General features: G+C 35.3%; 1 protein-coding gene across 4 annotated transcripts in view; it reads left to right on the top strand.

Annotated features, from left to right (window-relative positions):
- Window positions 1–23,606, top strand: part of Dlg2 (discs large MAGUK scaffold protein 2) — a 2,079,243-nt gene that overhangs the window by 554,729 nt on the left and 1,500,908 nt on the right. For all 4 annotated transcript variants that reach the window (XM_047516979.1, XM_047516993.1, XM_047516982.1 and 1 more), the window contains one exon: window positions 13,139–13,213. In XM_047516979.1, the coding sequence (XP_047372935.1) occupies window positions 13,139–13,213 (75 nt within the window). The remainder of the gene's footprint in view (window positions 1–13,138; window positions 13,214–23,606) is intronic.

Below are 23,606 nucleotides of genomic sequence, written 5' to 3'. Positions count from 1 at the left end.
GTTTTACAGCAGCTCATCCTACATAAAGCATTGTCTTAGTGGACACCATATTTCTAGAATGGATCTTTTGCCTTAACAAACTCTGAGAGTGCAGACCCAGATAAAGCCACCTCTTCTGTCTCAATAACCAATTTTCCATGTTATCTCAATGGTTAAAACTTCTCAGATTGGAGTCAGATCCCAGTATTCTAGTCTCCCAAATCCAAGAAAGTTATATTTTAACTCTGTCGATTGATGCCTTTTTTACTAGTTGTTGGTGAAAAGTGAGACCGCACATCTCCCTTTTCTAAATCTCCAACCATCCAAACTCTGTAGACCCTCATAAGTCTTCAGAGTATTGAAACTGGTTCTTGGCAATTTCCTTTGAATCTTGTAAGTGTGGTCTAGTACTTCCTTTGAAATCCCTTTTTCATTTTATCTTGATGTCTTATGACTTCCAGTGTACCATTTTGTGCATGTATTTTTACCTATATTGGACTTTGGCACCTGGCAAAATTTCATTTTCTCTTTTCCTTTAACATCATGCTCTGAAGTTATATATCTTTATGATCAAAAGATAAAGGTGAAATAAAGTATTCATGCAAACATAAATGTGCATACATAAAAACTTATTTCTGAGCCAGCATAGTGGCACATACCTCTAATCCTAGTGGCTTGGGAGACTGAATCAGGAGTATTGAGAGTTCAAAGCCAGCCTCATCAACTTAGCAAAGCCCATAGTAACTTATTGAGAACCTGCCTCAAAATAAAAAATAAAAAGGGTTGGGGATGTGGTTCAGTGGTTAAGTGTCCCCTTGGGTTCAATCCCTAATACAACAAAAAACCCAAAAACAACAACTCAAAACACATTTCTATGTATTTATGAACATATAAACATACAACTATGTTTTTGTATATGCATTATATGCCTGTATCTTTCTCTAAAAATGATCATTTAAAGGTTTTCTGAAAGCAGTTTTAAAAAATTGTTTTGAAAGTTCTTTAACTCAATGTATGGACAGTATATTAGATTTGAAGTCAGAAAAAGTGTCCTAATAATTTTAGTAACTGGAATTAACTATTAAATATTTTTAAAAATATCTTTTAGCTTTAGATGACACAATATTTTTATTTGTTTATTTTTATGTGGTGATGAGGATTGAACTCAGTGCCTCACATGTACTAGGTGAGGACTTTACCACTGAACTAAAGTTCTAGTCCTTATATATTAATGTTTAAAATGATTAATGTTTTATAATCATTCATTGCATTTCTAAAGTACCTTACAACTCACAGTCCATTTGCACACACATTATTATATGTCCTTATAGTTTTGTCATGCAAAAAGTCATTTAGTTCTGCCCTTTGATCATTAGCATCATGTTTTGACTTCTGTTTCTTCATGTTAAACACCTGAGACTCTCAGAAAGGATGAGAAAAATAGCTGAAGTGTTTATCTAAAGGACTAAATTCTTAAGGCACTCATGTGTTTATGGGATCAGGTCCTCAATCCTCTGTTCCTAGTTAGCTTTGTTGTTGCTGTGACCACACGACCGACCAGCACAATTGTAGAGGAGTGAAAAGTTATTTGCAGGCTCAAAATTTCCACAGAAAGCCAGCTCCATTCCTTGGGGTTCAAGGTGAGGCTGAGCATCATGGTGGGAGATTATGGAAGAGGGGATGCAACTCACATGGTGATCAGAAAACTGAGAGAGAGAGAGAGAAAGAGAGAGAGAGAGAGAGAGAGAGAAAAAAGAGAGATAGAGAGAGAGAGAGAGGAGAGAAAAGAGAGAGAGAGAGAGAGAGAGAGAGGAGAGAGAAGAGAGAGAGAGAGAGAGAGAGAGAGGAGAGAGAGAGAGAGAGAGAGAGAAGTCTCCACTTGCCAGATACAAATAATATCCCTAAAGCTATGCCCCCAATTCCCATCTCCTCCTGCTGTACCCTACCACTTCAGTTAACCGCTCAGAGGATTAATCACTCATTAGATTAAGACTCTTATAACCCAATTATTTCTCCTCTGAACCTTCTTGCATGGTCTCACATGTGAGCTTTTAGGGGGACACCTCACATCCAAACCATAACAACCTCTGTGTCCAATTCCTGCTAGAACTCATTTAACCTACACCCTGCTACCCATGCGGAGTCTTACAAAGTAGAGATAAATGAGGGAAAAGGCTGAAGTCAGCCCTCTGTGTATTAGAGAATAATTCTTTCCCTTCAATCACAGGATACTAAGGCCCACATTTGAGGGGTTTCTTGACTGAAACCAACATTGCCTGTATTAGACACTATCCCGGTGTGTGTGATGAACCTTTAGCCTGGAAGACCCTCTTCTTCCCTTTAACCTTCTTAAACTTTGTTGGAAAACTGAATAATCTCCCCTATGTAGTCTTTCTGACTTACCCAGTGTTTGACCTCAACTCCTCTGTGCAATTTCTCATCCCTTACTCCTTCCCCAAGAATGGCCAAGATGGATCTTATAAGCAAAAATAACCAAAATGGTTTTTGGAATTATGGAAGCACAAATAAGGAGGAAGGAAGCAGACCTCAAACAATGGATCAACAAACTTTTCTTTAATCTGAAGTGGAGTCAATCAATCAGGCACTGGATGGGCTCACTTTCTGGGTAGAAAATGGCTACCAGTGACAGACGGGCTCGAATTTTATAGGTTACAATGAAAGTGAATTAATCTTTGGAGACTGAAGCAGAATGTGTCAGTTTGGGCAGTCAGGAAAAATGTTGTAAAAAGTCTGAAACTTATTGTTACTGGGAAGGGATGAAAGCTCAGAACTCGGCCGGAGTTCACTGTTTATCTTCTTCCCTGGGACCCACTATGACCCAGAGATTCATTATTTGCTTTTCCCCTTCCAGGACTCATTGCAAGAGTGAAAGTCTAGGTCCTAGCATTTCAGTATCCACTCCTCCCTTCAGGGCTCATTGTTGTTGGGAAGGGATGAATGTTTCGTTTTGGTTGAGATGCTAGGGATCAAACCCTGGAAAGGATAAAAGTTTGCTTTTTTACCCTCTGGGCCCATTGTTACTGGGAAAGATTTACTCTTCCTTGGGTCAGACAGTTTGGGAGGGTTGTCATTTTCCATTTCCTTTAGATCTCCTATCTGCCCATATCGTGTTTTATTTTTTTTATATCAGTAACATTGCTATATAACTTTGAGTTTATTAGTCTGTCTCCTAAAACTGAGAACCTATTTAGACAGATAATGAATCTTTATATATCTTTATTCCTAATATAATAGCTAGCACATACTAATTATTCAATGTTTGTTGATCAACTAAATTAATGAATGAATGGTCCTAGTATGTAAACCTGTTTTAAACTTAACACATTGTATTATATCTCCTAAAAGGTTGAAAGCTTTTAGATGTCAAAAGTTATTTATATTTTATCCACACACATATATATATCCATATATGTTTATGTATGTATGTGTGTATATATATGCATGTATATATATACATATGTATCTGGTATGGTAATATCCATGTCATACATGTTTGACAAGGGCAAGATGGATAAATGAATATGTGTAGAACTGTCCAAAAAGCTCTATGAGATCATTTTACTGTGAACATTAGAACAACAGAATGTTTCAACTCTTACTGTGCTTTCAGAAGAACATTCTATTTTGAATAGTACATTTAGGTCAACATTTCATTTGAATGAATCAGTTCTTATCCTGCCACACAAAAGTTTTTCTAAGGATGAAATAACTAAATGTCTATATAACCATATTATAAACTCCGAACCACTCTAACAGCTATCAGCCCCATGATACATAAAAAGGAATGTCCCATTCTTTCTGGGTATGACATAGGTTGAGAAGAAAGTCTTTATGATGCTTTGTCAAATATTTGTCATCATAAAAATTCTTCATAGTTTTATATTTATATAATCAATCTGAGGTGTAATGGTTAGCATATTTGGTTAATTTTCCCAGGATGCTATAGAATTATACTTGTTCAGATTTTAAAGTCAGAAAAAGACAATTATAAAATGTGACCAACTTGGAGATACCAGCCTATCTTTTTAAGACCGAAACCTACCGATAGTATTTTCTCTTAGGGATTTATTTTTGAGGTTTAGCATTACAGATCCCTGTATCCTGAAGAAGTCACAGATATTGCAGTAATCTATAGGTATTAACATCAGTGTAGATGAATGAAAAAGAAAAGGAAGGGAGAGTTCTATCTTAAGGGGAATCTGTCACCTATCATCTCAAATCTTTGCCTTGCAAACTGGAATGACCCTTGAGAGAATTCAAAAGAGCTGCTTAATTTTTGCCTTAAGAATTAACCTCGTGGGTGAAGCAAGATAGTGGGCTAGAGGAAGGCTGAAATTCTTGACCTGGGATTCAAGCAGTAGGAATACTGTTTGTGAGGTGGATGGAGGAAGGATTTCACTAAAATTTAATATTGGCCAGTCAGAATGTCTTAGATTCTCAGAAATTTGGTGGCATATTAAATAAAGAACAAAAAAGACTACATGGGAGCCAAGCTTGTAGTGGCAGCACTGAGAGCAGCAGCGGCAACACTGCTGCACTACAGAGGAAACAGAGATTTATCTGGAATATCCTGAGATTGGAGGGGCCACCTGCCCTTGGCTAATCCCGAGGCTGCATTGCACCATACAGTGGTATATGGAGGGCAACCCATGCTTCCCAACTGTACAAGGCAGGAGTCATACTGAGGCAGCCAAGCTGAGGCAGCCATTCCAGGAGATCTGAGCAGGGAAGGATACATGGTCCTGACAGACACCTGCGACATGACCTGCACTGTACCTAGCAAAGTCAGAGTGAAACAGGCATGCAAAGTATTTTATTCAGAGGAATTCAAGTCAGAGAGTGGAGGAGAGTCTGTCTCTTCCCCTTTGAGTCTAGCGGCTCACAGGACCAACTGAGGCAGGTCAGAAATTTGAATAGGCAATTATGAATATATGGTCAGAAAATAAGTCAGGGAATCCTGGAAAGTTTGGATCTATGGGCAGCAGAGGGAGTGAAGATCGGCTCCCCCACTCCATGAGTGGAATCCTGGAGAGACCTCTGGGATATAGCAGAGATTGGCAACCACATGACCCTAGAGGTGCATTGATCTAATCTCTTCAGAGTAGTCACCAGCCAGCAAAACCCCTGGGGCCTGATTGGACATAAACCCTGAATACAGAACTCCACCTATGGGAACTCCACTCACAGAACTCCAGGCAGCCCTGCCCTGGGAATACATGAAACTGGTCTGTGCAGACAAAACTCCAGCTGACAATACCTCCCATCCCATCCTTCCTCATACTGGTGAGAAGTTTTGAACTTCACCTGGCAACTGGTGAGCGACCCAAAAGGAAGGGTTTAAAAATCATCAACCCTTATTCTCATGCTCAGTACATATCTCAAAAAGAAATGGAAAGAAAGACAGCTGGCCATAGACAATGAACATATATTCTTATTGACTTTTTTGACCTGAAAAAGATTCCTTAATTTTTCATTAAAAACCTCCTTTTTTCTTTCTTTTTTAGTTTTTGTTTGTGTGTGTGTGGTTTTCTTTCCTTTCCTTTTTTTTCCCCCTTTGGTGGTGTGTGTGTGCACATGCATGCATTGAATGGTTCATGGACATATATACATATACATATATATATATACATATTGTTTCTTTTTTCTCATTTGTACCATTTTTTAAAAAGTATTTTTCCTTGTCTTGTCTTTGAAGGGTTTGAGTTTTTGATTAGTATATTTTGGTTTTGATTTACATTGCTTTTCATTTGTCTCTTTTTCTTTTTTCTCTTTCATTCTTCTTTTCTGCTAACAGGCAAATTCTATTGTTCTCTCTTTAACTCTTCCTTTAATTTGTTACTTCTATTTTTCTCCTCCTTGCTCATGGCCATCACATTCTATATATCTCTTCTGCATTCTCTCTCTGTTCACCTTTTGAAATTAACTCTTTTCTACCTTCCTATCACACTTTCTTTTCTATTAATTGACTCTCTTCATGCCACCTTTTAGCACTAATTGGTTTATAAAATGCCTGCCCCACCATTAATGCTGTTGCAGTTATTACACTGTGGATGCCATATCATCCACATTATTTGATTTAATGCCAGACATAATACATGATTACTTATTATCTTTACTGATGGAAATTGCTGACCCAATGTTAATTGTTTTTGTGCCAATTAACATTGTAGATGTCATAGTAAGAACCAAGTATTTAGTTTAATGCTGTATATAGTTTGCATTAGTTGTTGCTATTATTTGTTTCCCACTAATCTAAGGTACTGGAAATATACAGGGACACTACAAGTTCACAGGGTAGAAACTCTGCTGCTGCTTCAGAACCATACTCATAGATGGAGAGTTCATATTGTTTATATGAAAAATCAAAGGAACTAACTATCCCAAATAACCCAAAATACCTCAATAACATACTTATGGTGTCATACTTCATTGACACCACAGTGGAGAAAAATGCCAGAGAAGGAATTTAGAAAGTCCATAGATGAACTGTTCTATGAGATAAAAGACAATACAAGGAGTGAAATCAGACAGAATACAAGAAGTGAAAGATCTCTTCAAAAAAGGAGATAGAGATTCTGAAAGGAATCAATTAGAAATCCTCAAAATGAAGGAATTAGTAAAACAAATAAAAAACTTAATGGAAAACATCCCCAGCAGACTAGATCACTTGGGAGACAAAGTTTCAGACATCAAAGAAAAATATATAATCTTGAAAATAAAGTTGACCATAGAGAAAGGTGTTAAGAGATCATGAACCAAATATTCAAGAAATATGGGATTACATTAAAGAACAAATTTAAGATTTACCAGGATAGATGAAAACTCCAAAATACAAACTAAAGGAAGGCACAATCTTTTCAATGAAATATCAGAAAAATTTCCTAACCTTAACAATGAAATAGAAATTCAAATATAGGAGGCATACAGGACTCCAAATATACAAAATTACAATAGATCCACTCTAAGATACATTATTATGAAAATGCCTACAGAATAAGCATAGAATTTTAAAAGTTGCTAGAGAAAAATGACTGGTCAAATTTAGAGGTAAATCAGTCTGGTTCTCAACAGGTTTCCCACCCCAGACCTAAAAGCTAATGGGTCTTGAAATAATATATACCCAGCTCAAAAAGAAAATGGATGCCATCTAAAAATACTATACCCAGCAAAATGAAGCTTCAAAATTGAAGATAAAATAAAAATCTTCCATGATAAACAAACACTAAAAGAAATCACAACTAGAAAACCTGAACTATAAAACATACTCAATAGAACATTTCATGAAGAATAAATGCAAAATGAAAATGAAAATCAGCAGAGGAAGGAGCTGAACTAGAAAAATAGTCAATCAAAGGAGAATTGAATTCAATTAAAAATATGAAATAAAAATGACAGGAAATAAAAATCTTCTCTCAATAATAACATTGATTGTAAATGGTCTAAACTCTTCAGTTAAATAACATAGTTTTGCAGATTGGATTAAAAAATAAGATCCAAGGATATACTATCTCCAAGAGGCTCAACTTATGGCAAAGATATCCACAGACTCAAGGTAAAGGGATGAGAAAAAATTACCATGCACCTACATCTTGTAAACAAGCAGGGATTTCTATTCTCCTATCATATAAGGTGGACTTGAAGCCCAAATTAATCAGAAGAGAAAGCAAAGGTCATTCCATTTAACTCAAAGGAATCATACAAGAAGAAATAATGATTATAAGTATTTATGCACCAAAATGATCAAACACCTCAATACATCAAACAAAACCTTCTCAATATTAAGAATCAAATAGACTAAAACACAATAATATTGGGTGACTTTAGCATACCTCTCTCAACAATGGGTAGATTATCCTAACAAAATCTAAATAAAAAAATCTATAGAACTACAAACTACAATTAATAATTTAGACTTAACAGACATATATAGAATATTTCACCCATCAATGAGTGAATACATTGTAAATGGTATATATGACAAATCCAAGGCCAACATCACTCTGAATGGAGAAAAACTGAAATAATTTCCTCTAAAACCAGGAACCAGACAGGGATGCCCACTTTTACCATGTCTATTCAACACAGTCCTTGAAATTCTAGCCAGAGCAATTAGGAAAGAGAAAGAAATTAAAGGGATACCAACATGAAATGCAGAGTTCCAAGTTATCTCTATTTGCTGATGACATGATCGTATACTTAGAAAACTCAAAAAAAACCCACCAGTAAACTTCTAGATCTCATAAATGAATTCAACAAAGTAGCAGGATACAAAATCAACATTCATAAATCAATTGTGTTTCTATACTTCAATGATGAATCTGCTAAAAGAGAAATTAAGAAAACTGTCGCATTCAAAATAGCATAAAAAAAAGTGGGACTCAATCTAACAAAAGAGGTAAAGTACCTCTACAGTGAAAACTACAGAAACGTTAAAGAAAAAAATTGAAGAAGACCTTAGAAGCTAGAAAGACCTCCCATGATCTTGAATAGGCAGAATTAAGATTGTCAAAATGGTCATACTACCAAAAGCACTATAAGATGCAATGCAATTCCCATCAAAATTCCAATGACATTCTTCATAAGAATAGAAAAAGCAGTCATAAAATTTGTTTGGAAAAATAAGAGGCACAGACTAGCCAAAGTAATTCTTGGTGAGAAAAAAAAAAGCAGGAGGCATCATAATACCACACTTTAAATAATACCACAGAGCTATAGTTAAAAAAAAAAAAAATGGCACTGTTTTGGCACCAAAACATGCATGAAGACCAATGGAACAGAATAGAAGACACAAAGACAAACCCACATAAATACAGTTATATCATATTAGACAAAGGCGCCAAAAGTATACATTGGAGAAAAGATAGCCTCTTCAACAAATGGTGCTGTGAAAACTGGAAATCCATATGTAGAGTACTGAAATTAAATCCCCCTCACCCTGCACAAAAATCAACTCAAAGTCGACCAAAGACTTGGGAATTAGACCAGAAACCCTGCACCTACTGGAAGAAAATGTAGACCCAGCACTCCAACATATTTGCTCAGGAACTGACTTCATTAAGAAAACTCCTAAAGTTCAAGAGGTAAAATAAAATAAATAAATAAATAAATGGAATGGCATCAAATTAAAAAGATTCTGAACAGAAAAGAAAGAAGAGCATGAAGAGAAGCCTATGGAATGGGAGAAAATCTTTGCCACCTGTACCTCGGATAGGGCATCATTTTCCAGGATATATAAACAACTCAAAAACTTAACACTAAAATAAAACATGTAACCCAATCAACAAATTGGCTGAAGAACTAAACAGATACTTCTCAACATAAGAAGTATGAACAGTCAACAAATACATAAAAAAAAAGGTTCAACATCTCTAGCAATTAGAGAAATGCAAATTAAAACTACACTGAAATTTCATCTCACTCCAGTCAGAATGGCAATTATCAAGAATACAAGTAACAATAAATGTTAGTGAAGATGTGGGGTAAAGGGTACATTCATAAATTGTTACAGGACTGCAAATTGGTGCAACCACTCAAGAAAGCAGTATGGAGATTCCTCAAAAAACTAGGAATGGAGCCACCATTTGATGTTATCCCACTCCTCAGTATATATCAAAGGTCTTAAAATCCGCATACTACAGTGACTCAGCTACATCAATGTTTACAGAAGCATGATTCACAATAGATAAGTATGGAGCCAATTTAGGGGCCCTTCAACATATGAATGGATAAATAAAATGTTATATATACACACAATGGAGTATTACTCAGCAGTAACAAAGAATGATTTATGACATTTCCTGGTAAATAGAAGGATCTGGAGATGGTCATGTTTATTGAAATATGCCAATCCCCCAAACCAAAGTTTATATGTTTTCTCTGATATGTGGAAGCTAACCCATAACAAGGGGAGGAGGTTTTAGAAGTTCAGTGGAGTAGACAAAGGAAAATGAGATGAAGGGACCAGGGGATGGAAACAGGAAAGAGAGTGGAATGAATCTGACATACCTTTCCTATGCACATACATGAATATACCACTGTGAATCTAACCATTGTATACATCCATGAGAAATTAATTTAAAAGAGAAATTATGTGAAAATGACACACATCAGTAGAGGAAAGGGAGTAGGGGATGGGAAGAGGGTAGGGGAAGGAAAGGTGCTGGGGTCTAAATTAGAACAAGATATATTCCATGCTTATATAATTATGTAAATTCTACTCTCATGTATAACTAAAAGGAACCAAGTTAAAAAAAGAAAAAAAGAATTAACCTTGTGGTGCAGTGTACATTCCCCTGGTGTTTATATTAGTTCTAGCAGGCTTTTGAAGAATTGGTAATCTACCAAGGAGGACGTACCTGTCATGCCACAGTGTGTACAGGAAATGTTAAAAAAAAATGGATCTGAAGAAGATATTGAACACTTCTAGGACAAAAGGAGAATTTTAGACCCCTTTACTTCTCATCTACTCTGCTGTTTCCCTTGACCCATGTTAGATCTTCCTCTTAAGAAGTACAGTGGTGATTTGGGGGGTTTCCAATAGCCACACTTAAATGGAAGGCTTTCAGACCATCTGGTTTAATGATTGCTATTGCTCAAACTTGCAGGGTAATATCTATTTCTTAATAGTATTTTTAAGGCTCTAACCAATGATTCATCAGTAGATCCAAATGATGGAGACTTTCAACTTCATGGTTAACCTCTTTGGCAGAGGGAACATATAAATTATTGGGAAGAATATAAACTTTGGAAAATATTCATGAGTAAATTTGACATTCCTTGTCTCCACACTGGATGGTATGTAATACAACCCTCTCATTTTACAGATGAGAAAAAAAAAAGTAAGTTTGAAGTGTTAGGCAGATTTTCCCAAAGTTCCACAGACAGATTAATGGGAATACTAAACTTAAATCCAAGACCCTATCTTCTTTTCAACCAAATATTTTTCTGGCTACATACTATCGATTAAAAAAACAATTTATGTTCATATGACATCTGTCTTCAGTAGGAGTTTTAGTCTCTCTGGCTGTGTATAATCATACTGCTAATTTGCTTATTTAGAACACTATTGGGAAGACAGTGTAAAAATGAGGTAATAATGGAATAAGAGAGAGACTCACACAGATACCCATCTTCCTTTACCTATAGAAGTTCAAACTCATTTATGCATCCATCATATTTTATGAGTATTTACATTCTTTTACTCAAGCACAGCTCACTTATTTATTGAATTTTCCTCTTCATTATGTTTCATAAAGATGTAAACTCTAGATGTAAAACAAGATTGCTATTACTATTAATAACAGAAATTATTAATTAATCCAAAGGAGATATTCATCACCATAGTCTATTTTTAATTCTCATAATTATAAATAATAACAAATTAACTTTTAATAAAATGCTTTCAAATTTCAAAGAGCTTAACCCCACATGTCAATAAATTATATTTGTTTAAATAACTTGACTCTCAAAATAGGAAAATATTTGTTGGGTCACTTTATGTGTTCTTATAAGTATCCATTTTTGTAAATTGTGATTATAATCTGAAGTGAGTCTATACCTATCATTGATAATATTCTTGGGAATTAGGCAAGATTCTAACCTCATTTTACAAATGTGGCTACCAAGAGTATCTTGTGGTGGTAATCACACAGCCAAGCCTGGCTTGAAATTGTGGTCACCTGACAGTAGTCCAGTGTACCTTATGTACCCTGCTGGTGCTACATGTCATATTTTAACCAAGAAACCTTATAGAGATTGATGGTCTAAGTTTATTTTTATAGTGACTTTATCCACAATCATTCATACAGCACTTCAGGGCTTAGTGATGCCTTAAAAATAGATCACCTAAATAAAGGTTGTTCTAAAAAGCTTACAAATCACACACAAGTCTTAGCATGATAGGAACACTGATTTCAGCATTTTATTAAGTTAAATCAGAAATGTTAGGATCATTGATAAGATGAAATCAGGTTAGATGATGGCATGCCTTAAGCCCCATTAAACAGATTGAAAATTAAAAACCACAGAAACAGCTTCTTGTAAAACACGCATTGGATGCACGGGCAGCATAGTCAGCCAGATTCTTGCTGTACTCCCAGCTAGGCTGATTTCTAGCAGGATGATTTTTAGGCAAGTTGCCTAACATCTCTAAGTGTCAGTTTTCTCCTCTGTAAAGCAGGAATAATATAATACTTCCATCAATATTTTTTTGTGAGTACTACTAATAATTTAATGGATCCAGAACAATTCCTGAAAATTTAGTAGCTCAATAAATCACAGCTGTGGTTTTTATGATGATTATTTACATTATCAGTGTGCCTATATTATCACTGAATATGAAATGAAAGAAAAGACATTTTATTAGAATCCCACCCCTTTAGAACTAATCATTATTGCATGGATGAAACAGTATTATTTAGTTAATCACTTCATTCTTTCTAAAAAGCCAATTTAGAAGTGAATTTACAGGAATTGCAGAATAAGAATAGCTTAACTAGAAATAAATTACTTATGTAGAGAGAAGAGGGTAGGAAGAAGATGGGGGAATGTGGCTTAGAATGCCAAACCTCTGGCTACCTAAACAAATTGTTTCATTTTTCTGCATTTTAGGTTCTGATGTGACAAGAAAGTACTTTAAGACTTATCCCTTTCAACTCAGCATTTTAGAGTTCTATGAGATGCTCTAGAGAGAATCACTATCTCTAGTTACAATCTGAAAGAGGAGATACAGTCTTTCTGTATCTTCACTTAAGTGTTGTCTGAGCCAAGAAGAAAGTGGAGAAGTTCAGCTTTTGGGTTATAAGATCTCTCAGATGGTTCCTGATGGGGACTGGTAGGCCAGATGCTAAGGGATCCTGGTACCAAAACGTGGGTCTTTAGAATATTAATAAAAGTAAAAAAGAGAGAGAGAAAAGAAGATAAGAAAAAAATAAAAAAAGCAAAGGATGATTTCTTGTACATCAATAAGAGTAGAAATTACATACCTGCTGTTTTGTAGCATTGCACCAAAGGATCATTCTCAGAAGCTTCTGTAATGCTTGCAAATATGTTAGTAAACATATTGATAATAAACATGTCAGCTAGTCTATAATGCTGCATATAATATATGGAACATAACATCATTTTTACTTATTTGCAGCAAAACCAAGGCAAATGCCCAGCCCCGAATTGTTCAGTGGAAGCCCCTGCTTGGATGCCTGTCCATCACTGTTCTGTAAGTTCAATTATTCCAAGATTTGCCAAAATGAAGGAGAAATTTTTTTTTTTTATATTTTGTTACAACCTTAGTGGAATGAACTAGAATGCTCTCTAAAATTCTGGAGTAGAGCAGACCTTTTGAAAAGCGAACATGTAGTTTCTAAAAGTCATGTATTATAATAAATAACTGTGATTAGGAATTCTATGAATTTTGGGGGAGTCAGAATAACTTGCAAAAGATTTCTCTAAATGGGTTATTGATGAGTTAGATTTGGTTGGTCATTAAAATGAATATATTTGTACATACATTTTTCTGAATATCTGTACGTTCAGCAATATTCGATTTTAGATGACTTAAAGAGGGATGCTTTCTCCTCTATCATTGTTTTGTTGACTGCCTAATAGTGATGAGTAAACGGACTTGCAATTTTCAAGTCTTCCTGATGTAATAATAGTCTCTGTTTCTGTGTGGAATTTTCTATCGGAGAATTTTCAAGTGCCTTAAAAACAAGCAGGTACTATGTCATTATCCTTGTGTTGCAGATGGGAGACTTAAATACAAAGGGAGTAAGAATAGTACATCATTTGTGAACGTGGCAATAGATCCCAGATACCCTCTGTCTCCTTTCATGTGCTTGTTCTACTACACTATCCTCTGAAGTAAATAAAGTGGCCAATTTGTATGATACTCTCTTATACACATATTGCCTGAAAGAAATGACAAAGTTCCTCTGGGAATTATAAGTGCTATAACTGACAATTTGCCTGTCATTTAATAATGTGTGTGAGATGGAAACAAAAAGAAATTATGAAGGTACTTTTGGGGCATTCCCCTCATTGGACCCTCCTTGCAGGCAATGTAAAAGTGATATGTGGAGCTTCTTAATATGGGCATCTATTGTTGAGGTACAAGGTACTGAAAGTGGCAGCTGAGCTGCCAGGGCAGGACTCGAGAATGTGTTAGAAGGCACTGGTTTAGGGGAGGTTGCTTTGCATTCAGGTCATGTAAGGGAAAAAGCTTCCTTCTTTGCTTTTATCTTGGGAAGAAGGAGAAGATGGAATCACCTTTAGTGAAGGAGATGATGATGCTAAATTTTGGAGGGATTCCTGCAGTGCAGACAGAGCCCAGACTTGCCAGAGACTTAGAAAAAAAAAAAATTGTCAACACTTTTGTGAGCAGATGGCCAGAGGGGAGAGCATGCTTGGGGACTCTGCAGATGCCAGGGAAAGGATGCGTTTTAATAATTCTATTTCTTTATCAAACACTTTTCTTTATTGTACCTTGGTTTTATCTCAAAAATTTGGACTAATTTCTCTGTTTTTCCAAGGAGACCACGTGTTCTTCGGGTTAGCGCTATGGTTTGAATATGGTTGATCTCTCTCTCAAACTCATTTGGAATTTAATTCCCAGTGCGAGGTATTGATAGGGTGAAAGCTTAACCTGACTATGGTGTCTGGAGCTGGGACCTTTGGGAGCTGATTAGAATTATATAAGATCATGGGGGTGGAACTCATTTATGTACTGGTGACTTTGGAAGAAGAGGGAGAGAGACCTGGGCAGATGCCCTCCCTATCTCTTGTCATATGATGTCCTGTGCTGCCTCAGGACTCTACCAGCAAGAAGGCCATCACAAGATGTGACCCCTTCACCTTGGGCCAAAACCATGTGCTCAAATAAACCTCTTTTCTTTGTAACTTACCAAGTCTATGGTATTGTGTTATTAGTAACTGACAAGGAATTAAGATAGTACCTTTCAGTAAATTATTTTCCAACTCTTAGATTTGATGGTAAAGAGGAATAGTGAGGCTATTTTACCCACTTAGGTTGGTAATTTCCATTTCTCATCTTCTTGGTTTTTTTTTTATACTTTTCCTCTCATAGAACACTATAGAATCTGTATTTTGAAAAATTTAGTTTTCAAAATAGACAGAAATTAGTAAGTCTATTCAGCTATGTCTGGAACTATGCCATTGCTGGTGAGACGAACATGAATAAGGTAGTGTTCCTATTTTTATCAAGCACATCAATAAGAATTTCTGATTAATAGTTGATCCTCCACTACACTGATAATTTTAGTCCCAAATAAAAGAATCTTGTCAATTTAGCTATCTCGTGCAGTGATATTGCAAGCAGAATTCTGTCTTTCAAATTATTAGAAATAGTTTACCATTCATTATTGCATTGGAGTTAGACTATGCACTGGATATCTCAGATTAGATTCTCCTCTTGCAGGACCTTAAGGACTAAACAAGGGATGATATTTAAGACTCTTCCTAAAATCACAAGTAAAAAATGTCAACATTAAAATCTGAGTCTTAGTTTTGTGGTCAGGTGAAAGCATCAGAAAGTAGATGTTTCGCCAGGCATGGTGGAGCACGCCTGTAATCCCAGAGGCTTGGGAAACTGAGGCAGGAGGATAGAGAGTTCAAAGTCAACCTCAGCAACAGCGAGTGCTAAACAACTCAGTGAGACCCTGTCTCTAAATAAAACACAAAAAAGGGTTTGGATGCGGCTCAGTGGTTGAGTGCCCATGGGTTCAATCCCTGGTACCCCACCCCCTGGCCTAAAAAAAGTAGATGTTTCTTTTCACTCCTGCAATGGAATTGGAAGCTGCTGGCTTCATAAATTTCCTTTGTCATTTACTTAAAAGTAATTGCACCTCTTAGTGTGGCAGAAGCTTTCTGGAGGAGCTGTGCCACAGGAGATGATTTGCTTCTTTGTGTGTAACCCCTGATCCATAGGGGTGGACACGTTTATTCTGTGAGCTTGGCTCTGGACATAAGGGACTGATCCAAAGTAGATGCCAAATCTCATTGGAACAGATAGATTCCTGCTCCTGAGAATCTGAAATTTACCCTAGAGAGATACCAAATTTGTAGTTATTAATCATATGATAAATAGTACCTCAGAACAAATATTCTATGGACCTCAGTTGCTGAGACCCCTGGAGGTGCTCTTCTCAGGTTTACTTATGCAAATCTCTCTGATTTTGTGAAAACATTGTCATAACCTGTTGGCAAATATCAAATGACTTTGTGTCTCAAATTATGTGTGCTTTAAAAGATATTATTTGCTAGAGGTTTGCACTTTGATTTACTTGCAACAAAAAAGAAAAAAACAAAACCATTAAACTACACACCCAATCAGCAACATTTATTGAGCCCCCAACTTCCACCCCTAATCAGAGCTAATGTATTGAATAGCAGTTTCAGACAGAAGCATTCAGAATACTGGGATTTTGGTAGTTTATAATGGTCATTCAGTCTAAATATTGGACTGTACATAAACTTGGATAAAAAAATGACCAAAAGATAATTTGATAATTTAATTCACAATGTAGAGTGAGAAATTTGGGCAATTAACTCCACAACTAAGGTACACATATTTATATAATAAAAAACTTCAGATGACATGTAAAGTCATTCTTGTTTAATTTTCATTTCCTTATCTCTCAGGAAATAGTGAAAACCATAGCTTCACATGTTTAAGAGAATGTCTTGACTGTCTCAAATCCCAAAAGGACTGAATCTGATTGTGAATAGATTAATACATTCTTATGTGCATAATAAATGGATAGTCTTTAATATCTTTTTGAATTTTTCAAGTTCATTTGATTCTCTCCTATTTTCTTTTCTCTATTACTCTTTTCTTGCTCCTTGTTGTTCTGTTCTGGAACCATTGTATTCTTGTAATTGAGTTTTATAACTTTACAAAAACATTTTGGTCTCTTCTGTGTACATTTGCCCCAAGTTCGTTTTAAAAATGCAGAACATTCATCATTGGTTTTCCTAAAAAGGTTCTCGCTCCAAATTGCTTTGCAAATGCCTGTCACTGGTTACATATAGTCTTTAAAGTGGCTTCTATTACTATCTGTTCATTCTCCTTCTGGATGTTCTGTTTTTTTGGCACTCCATACCTATGTAGTAATGGGTCTGAAAAATTCTCTCTTTTTTTTTCTGACTTTTTTTTTGACTGGAAAGAAAATGTACAGATTTGAGTTCAAACTGAAAAGAAATTTTACTCCCAGTAATTGTACAGAAATATGGATGTAATTATACTTCCTGGAATGACTGTAATGAAATATCTTCCTTAGTGAGAGTTGTGACAGTTTATCTCATTGTATGGCTACATTCAGGGCTAGAATGACATCCTTCTTTACCCCTCTAAATTTAATTGGATTTTATGCCTCATTAGTTTGTATGACCATGAATATAAACACTGTAGTTATCTAAATCTCTACCACTTGCCAACAATTGAAAAAATGCCCATAACTTCTGGGACTCAGGTGAAACAGGTAGATCTCTGAATCTGGAGTGAACTTGTCTAAGATTCAGTTCCTGACACTATGAAATGAGGAAGGCTGATCTTGACCAGTTGCAGGAGACTTCAGTGTTTGTTGCTTTTTAGGACTGTCTCTGGACCGGAAAGTATGACTATGGCCATACGGATTTAATCATTTTGAGGAATAACTTTCCTTCTTACTTAGAAATGTCCTGAATGAGTGAATTTTTTTACTAGACGTATATAAGTACACATGATTTGACTATGATGATTGTTTTGCCTCTCTCTATATTTTTACATTCCTTAATTACTAAAAATTAAAGAAAACTAGGAGAGGAATTTTTGAAAACTAAGTTAAAAATAAAGTTGAATATATCAACTTTCATTTACTCATTTTATTAGCATTTACTGAGCACATATTATGAATTGTAATTGAACCTTAGATTTTTCAATGTATAGCCAGAAACAACTCATATAAATAATAATTTTGCTAACATATTCTATAGTAATTTATACAAAAAGCTATAAATTTTCAGGATGGAAAATTACCTTAAGGTGAATTGTCAAAGAAGAAAGTTGAAGTATTTGGTCATAGTTAAAAATATAAACTTTAGAATTAATATTTCTGTTAAAGTATTTACTTTGCAACTTATTAGCTCTATGACCTTGAGTAATTTACTTAATCTCCCTGAGTTTATGTGCACTACAGGATATTTTGAGATTTACATAAAAGAATGCACAGCAAGTGTTAACATTGTACCTGACACATAGTAATTGCTTCCTACGTTCTGGGAGGAAAGAATTTAAAAAAAAGGACAGTCTCTCCAAAAGGGAGGGAATGAGGCAGGATGGATTGATGAGACGAGCATAAAAAGCAGGCAATAACTAGTTATTAGTTAAGGGCTACTTATTTAGGTTTGCTTAGGAAAATCTTCTCTTCAAAAAGGCACTCAGGCTGGGACAAGGAAATGTTCCAGGAGTTAATATCTGACTCTTTAAGCTTTTGAAAGCTGAAATCTTGCAGCTCTTGAATATTTTTGCTCTCTGGAACTGATAGTGTATGAGTGTCATGTTAATAAGGGATGTTTGTATTCTGAGTAACATGAAGCCATATTCCAGACCAGGTGCTCCTTTTCATTTAGAAACATTTTAACATTTTCCTACTACATCTCTCTAGATTATAAAAGTAATTTTTTCTGTTTTATGAGAAATCAATAAAAACAGATGCTCCACATAGAAACCAGAGATGTTCTTTCAAAGTGTTGATTGTTTCAGCATGTTCTCTCAGACCTCCTCACATTACCCACAGTCAGGATCGTTCACTCTAATTGAAACCAGTTAATACAATGTGCATAAGCCATTAGGTAATAGTCCTAAATGTCTTTTCTTCCCCCTCCTCCCCTTCTTTCTCCCCCTCCTCTTTTGTAGCTCTTCCTTTCACTTTTTTTTCCAGTTTACATTGTGTGACTTCATTTCATATACACTTCACTGAAATACCCAGATCATGGCACTCAGAAGCATCTAACCCAATCATAAAATCATGTCTTGTCTGCTCTCTGAGTGTTTCTAGATTTCCTCTGAACACAGCATCTACAAGGTTTATTCTGCTGCTGGAAAAATGCACCGAGGGTGGCTTTGATGAGTATTTTCTTTCCAAAGATTGGATACAATTTTTATTTTTTAGGATAAGGTTTTCATACTATCAGCAGTCTCCTGACAGAATGAAAAGTCAGAACATTATCAGATGATCATGATTTTAGGAAAATTATAGAAAATTGCAGGGTACAGGACCTTAAATTGGTGGGCACTGGGATTAGTGTTTATCTGGCCATATGGGTGGTAGCCATACAGTTAGAAAAAAATCCAAAGAGGAAATTATCTCAGAAAAAGCACAATGCACTTTAAGAAATGTGAACTCTGTGGGATGGTTCTGGTTCCAATTTTGCTGTAGTCAGGGGATCTAAATCAAGGAAAATATGAGGACGATGAGATTGACACAATGCATAGTTTCTCTTTCCTCTTCTGGCCTTTTTAGTACTTTAGACTTGTACTAGGCTCCTCCCTACTTTTGAAAAAGTCTTCTGGGAACTTCAAAATAATTTTGTTACAGTGATATTTGAAACAAGTCAAGAAAGGGAATACATGGTATTTATGGAGAGGGGCATTGTTTCATGGAAATGATGAAATGGCATTCCCAGTGAGCACATAAAATCTGTACAGCAAATAGAACAGAAGATTCATAAGCATGTGCCCAACATACCCTGGGTGAGGAGATGGAGGATGCCAGTTCTGAGGTTGGCCAGATTTGAGAGTATAAATGAAGGAATGAATGGTAGATAATCATCAGGGAACCAAGGCAGGCCCACAGTAAAACTCAGATCAGGAAAGTTTATTCATTGTTCCCAGCTTCCTCTTTTGTACTTCCAAATATTTGCCCTGGAATTGTCACTTTATCCAGCTTGGTTGATTTTTAGGCCTCCTCCTGCCTTCTATTTTTTCACTCAACTAAAGATCTGATAGAATATAAAATGAATGTAAATCTTTATGGCATTCTTCCTATGGGTATTTAGTATTTATTGTTCCTGTTGTTTTGTATCAGTTTTCGTCACTTTATCTTTGCTGCGATACAACTCACAATCCTTGAAGTTCACCCATTTGAAGTGCACAATTCAGTGATTTTTAGTGTATTCACAGTGTTGTCCTACTATCACTATAATCAATTTTATACATTTTAATGATCCTAAAAGAAACTTTACACCTCCAATCACCCTCTCCTTATCATCTAGAAACCAATAATCTATTTTCTATCAACTTGCCCATTCTAGACATTTACTATATCTAGAATTATGAAAATTGTAGTCTCTTGTGATTGTCTGCTTTCCCTTAGGATATGTTTTCAGGATTCATCCATACAACAAAAACACGCACACCACGTTTTGTTTATCCACTAATCAGTTAAGGACACTTGGATTGTTTATACTTTTGTATATTATGAATAAGGTTGCTATGGATATTTCTGTGTAAGTTTTTCCATGGAAATTTTCAGTTCTATTTCAGTATATATCTAATCATGGAATGGCTGGGTATACGGTACCTCTGAGTTTAACTTTTTGAGGAATTATCAAAGCGTGGTTGCATCATTTAATATTCTTACTTGCAGCATATAAGGATTTCAGTTTCTCCATATTTTCACCAACATGTGCAATTATGTATCTTTTAAAATTGTAGCCATGTTATAGATTTGAAGTGCTATCTCATTTTGGTTTTGATCTGCATTTACCTAATAACGAGTGCTATTGAGGATCTTTTCATATACTTTTTGGTCATTTGTTTGTCTCTTTTGTAGAATTGTCTGTTCAATCCTTTCTCCATTTTTATTTGTTATTAATGAGATGTAAGAGTTCTTCATATGTTCTGGATACTTGTCTTATCAGATATAGAATTTGCAGATATTATGTCCCATTGTGTGGATTTTATTTTTACTTATGTATAGTGATATTTGATATACAAACATTTAGATTTTGATGAAGTCTAGTTAATCTTTTTTTGTCACTTGTCCTCTTGATAAAGACTTTGCATAATCCAGGGCCATAAGGGTAACTCCTATATTTTCTTCTAAGAGTTAGTTTTAACTTTTACATTTAAATCTGTCATCCTTATAATGGAGGTGGAGGGTGAGAGAAGAATGGAGGAATTTTAGATTATGTAGAGGGAAATGAGAGGGAGGAGGTGGGGTATGAAAAATGGTGGAACGAGTTGGACATCATTGCCCTATGTACACAATGATTACACGAATGGTATGAATCTACATTATGCACAACCATAGAAATGAAAAGATGTACCCCATTTGTATATAATGAATCAAAATGCAGTCTGTAAAAATAAAAAAAATAATTAAAAAAAGAAAAAAATTCTGTAATCCATTTTGAGTTATTTTTGTGCATGGTGTGTATGGATATCTAAGTGTTCTAGCATTGGTTATTGATGAATATATTCTTACCCCTCATTGAATTCTCTTGTTTGCACTCTTGTTTGAAATAGAAGTGTTTATTTATGGACTTTTAATTCAATTCCATTGATCTTTGTGTCTATTATGCTAAACTTCAATTATGTGGCATAAACTGAGAATCATTTAGAAATAACCAAAAATGGTGTCAAAGTGAACAAAATCAATATTTCAATGTGTACAACTTATTACTGAATGCTTATTCTGTGACTTAACTGTGCTTTCATAATCTTTTCAGGCACATGTATTTGAACATAAGAGATCCATAATGCCTTATTTCCAAGCCTGTTTAGATACATCTCTAATAAGCATGGAAATCTTATTACCTAACCCATTAGAAGATCCAGATAATTATATGGAAATTCAAGACAGGGAATTGTTAAAGCCTGCTGCATTAGCAGCTATGGGAAGTGGCAGCTGACAGCAAGGAAGGAAACAAAAACTAAAAGTAAGAACAAGCTCTTAAACTCTTATGAGCTAATTTATGGATGGGGAATTGGAATTTACAGTCTTATGTATTAACTGACATTTATAAATATTCATGAGTCAACACACAAAACTAAAATTATATCCAAAGTTTTTGGAGAAGATAAGAATTACCTTTCTGTTTCTAATTATGGTTATGAAAAAAATTACAGAAATGTTCATAATAAAACATGATACTTCAAACAGATATGCACATATGATGTGTAATAAAACACATGCTGCTTCAAAAATATAATTCTTTGGAAAATACATGTTTGTAAATACCTGTTTCTTTGATAATTCTGATAGATGAGGATCAGAGTATAGGTTCTTCTCTTGTTTAAGTAACTGAGGTATTGGGTTGAATTTGTGGTGGAGCTAGTAGTGATTTTGAGACAGAGTGTGATGGTAAAACAAGAGTCCTGGTGATAGTGCAAGAAGATTGGCTCTTGGTGGTGTACTATCACTGATTATTTACAGTATGCCAGTATCTATTGACATGGGATTTTCAGTGTAGTTAACATTCTTCCTACTTAATTTTTTACCCATCACTAAAGAGTGTTGTGTCGTAGTAAGGGCATGAGTTTTGGAGTCAAGCAGAACTTGTTCAAATCTCCTTCCTCTAACTACACTATGACCTTGAACAAGCATTTCAATTTCTTTTTGCATCACTTTCCTCATTTGCAAAATGAGACTGACAACACGCACCTTGCAAGATCATTTCCAGAGAGACAATATATGCAACATTCTTAACTCTGTTCCTGGCATACAGTAGGCACTTACTTACTACATGTTAATCTTGTTACTGTCATGACATTGTTATCAATAAAGAATTCTCACATTGACTACTGTTTAAGATCTATGTTATCTCTCAAAGGCACTTGAGCAATGAACTTTCTGACAGCTTGACCTACTCTCAATTTACCTCAGGTAATATAAGATATAATTGAATGTATGGAGTTTGTTTAAATGAGTCAGCTTTATGAAAAAAGCAGTATTAAGGATTGTTTTTTTTCTGGTGGTTCATTTTATAATTTCCATGTCTTTGAAAGTCTTTTCTAAGCTCAGAACCATTATATTTCTTTTGGCTGCTTGAGTTCCTGAAACGTACTTGGGGAGAATGAGTTCCAACCCTGAGTGGTGAAGAGCCTCTGGAAATGTGTGCTTTTTTGGCATGGAGTATGGTGTCCAGTACAATTATGATGAAATGCTTTTCTTAAAAACAGGAAACTAATATCCTTTGAACTCTCCTGTGTGCTTCTCCCTGACTATCATTTTCTCTTTTGTTTGATGTTAGATCATTGACATAGACACAGACACCAACATTGCTCTTGATTTGGGAATTGGTGGCTATTCATAGACCAGTTACGTCTAGATATGGGGACATGAATGACAATGCCTCCAGCTGTATAATCCCAGTGGAAAAGTTCATATTTCACCTGTCTCCTTAAAGTACTTTTTCATATAACAATATTCAGGGGATGGGAATATATACAACTCAGCACTAAAATGGAGTGTGTGTGGCTTAGGAACATGAGTGTACTCTTAATAGTAATAATTATGGGTCTTCGAAATATTTCTTCAATGTGATTTTTTTATACCTTCTGTATAAACAAGGAAAATTTTAAAACAAGAAGATGTCATTTAAATCTCTGA

The sequence above is a fragment of the Sciurus carolinensis genome, chromosome 11, assembly GCF_902686445.1.
Source record: "Sciurus carolinensis chromosome 11, mSciCar1.2, whole genome shotgun sequence".
In the NCBI taxonomy this organism is placed as follows: domain Eukaryota; kingdom Metazoa; phylum Chordata; class Mammalia; order Rodentia; family Sciuridae; genus Sciurus; species Sciurus carolinensis.
The sequence above is the reverse complement of the archived record's forward strand: the minus strand, read 5'-3'. Positions and strand labels throughout refer to the sequence as shown.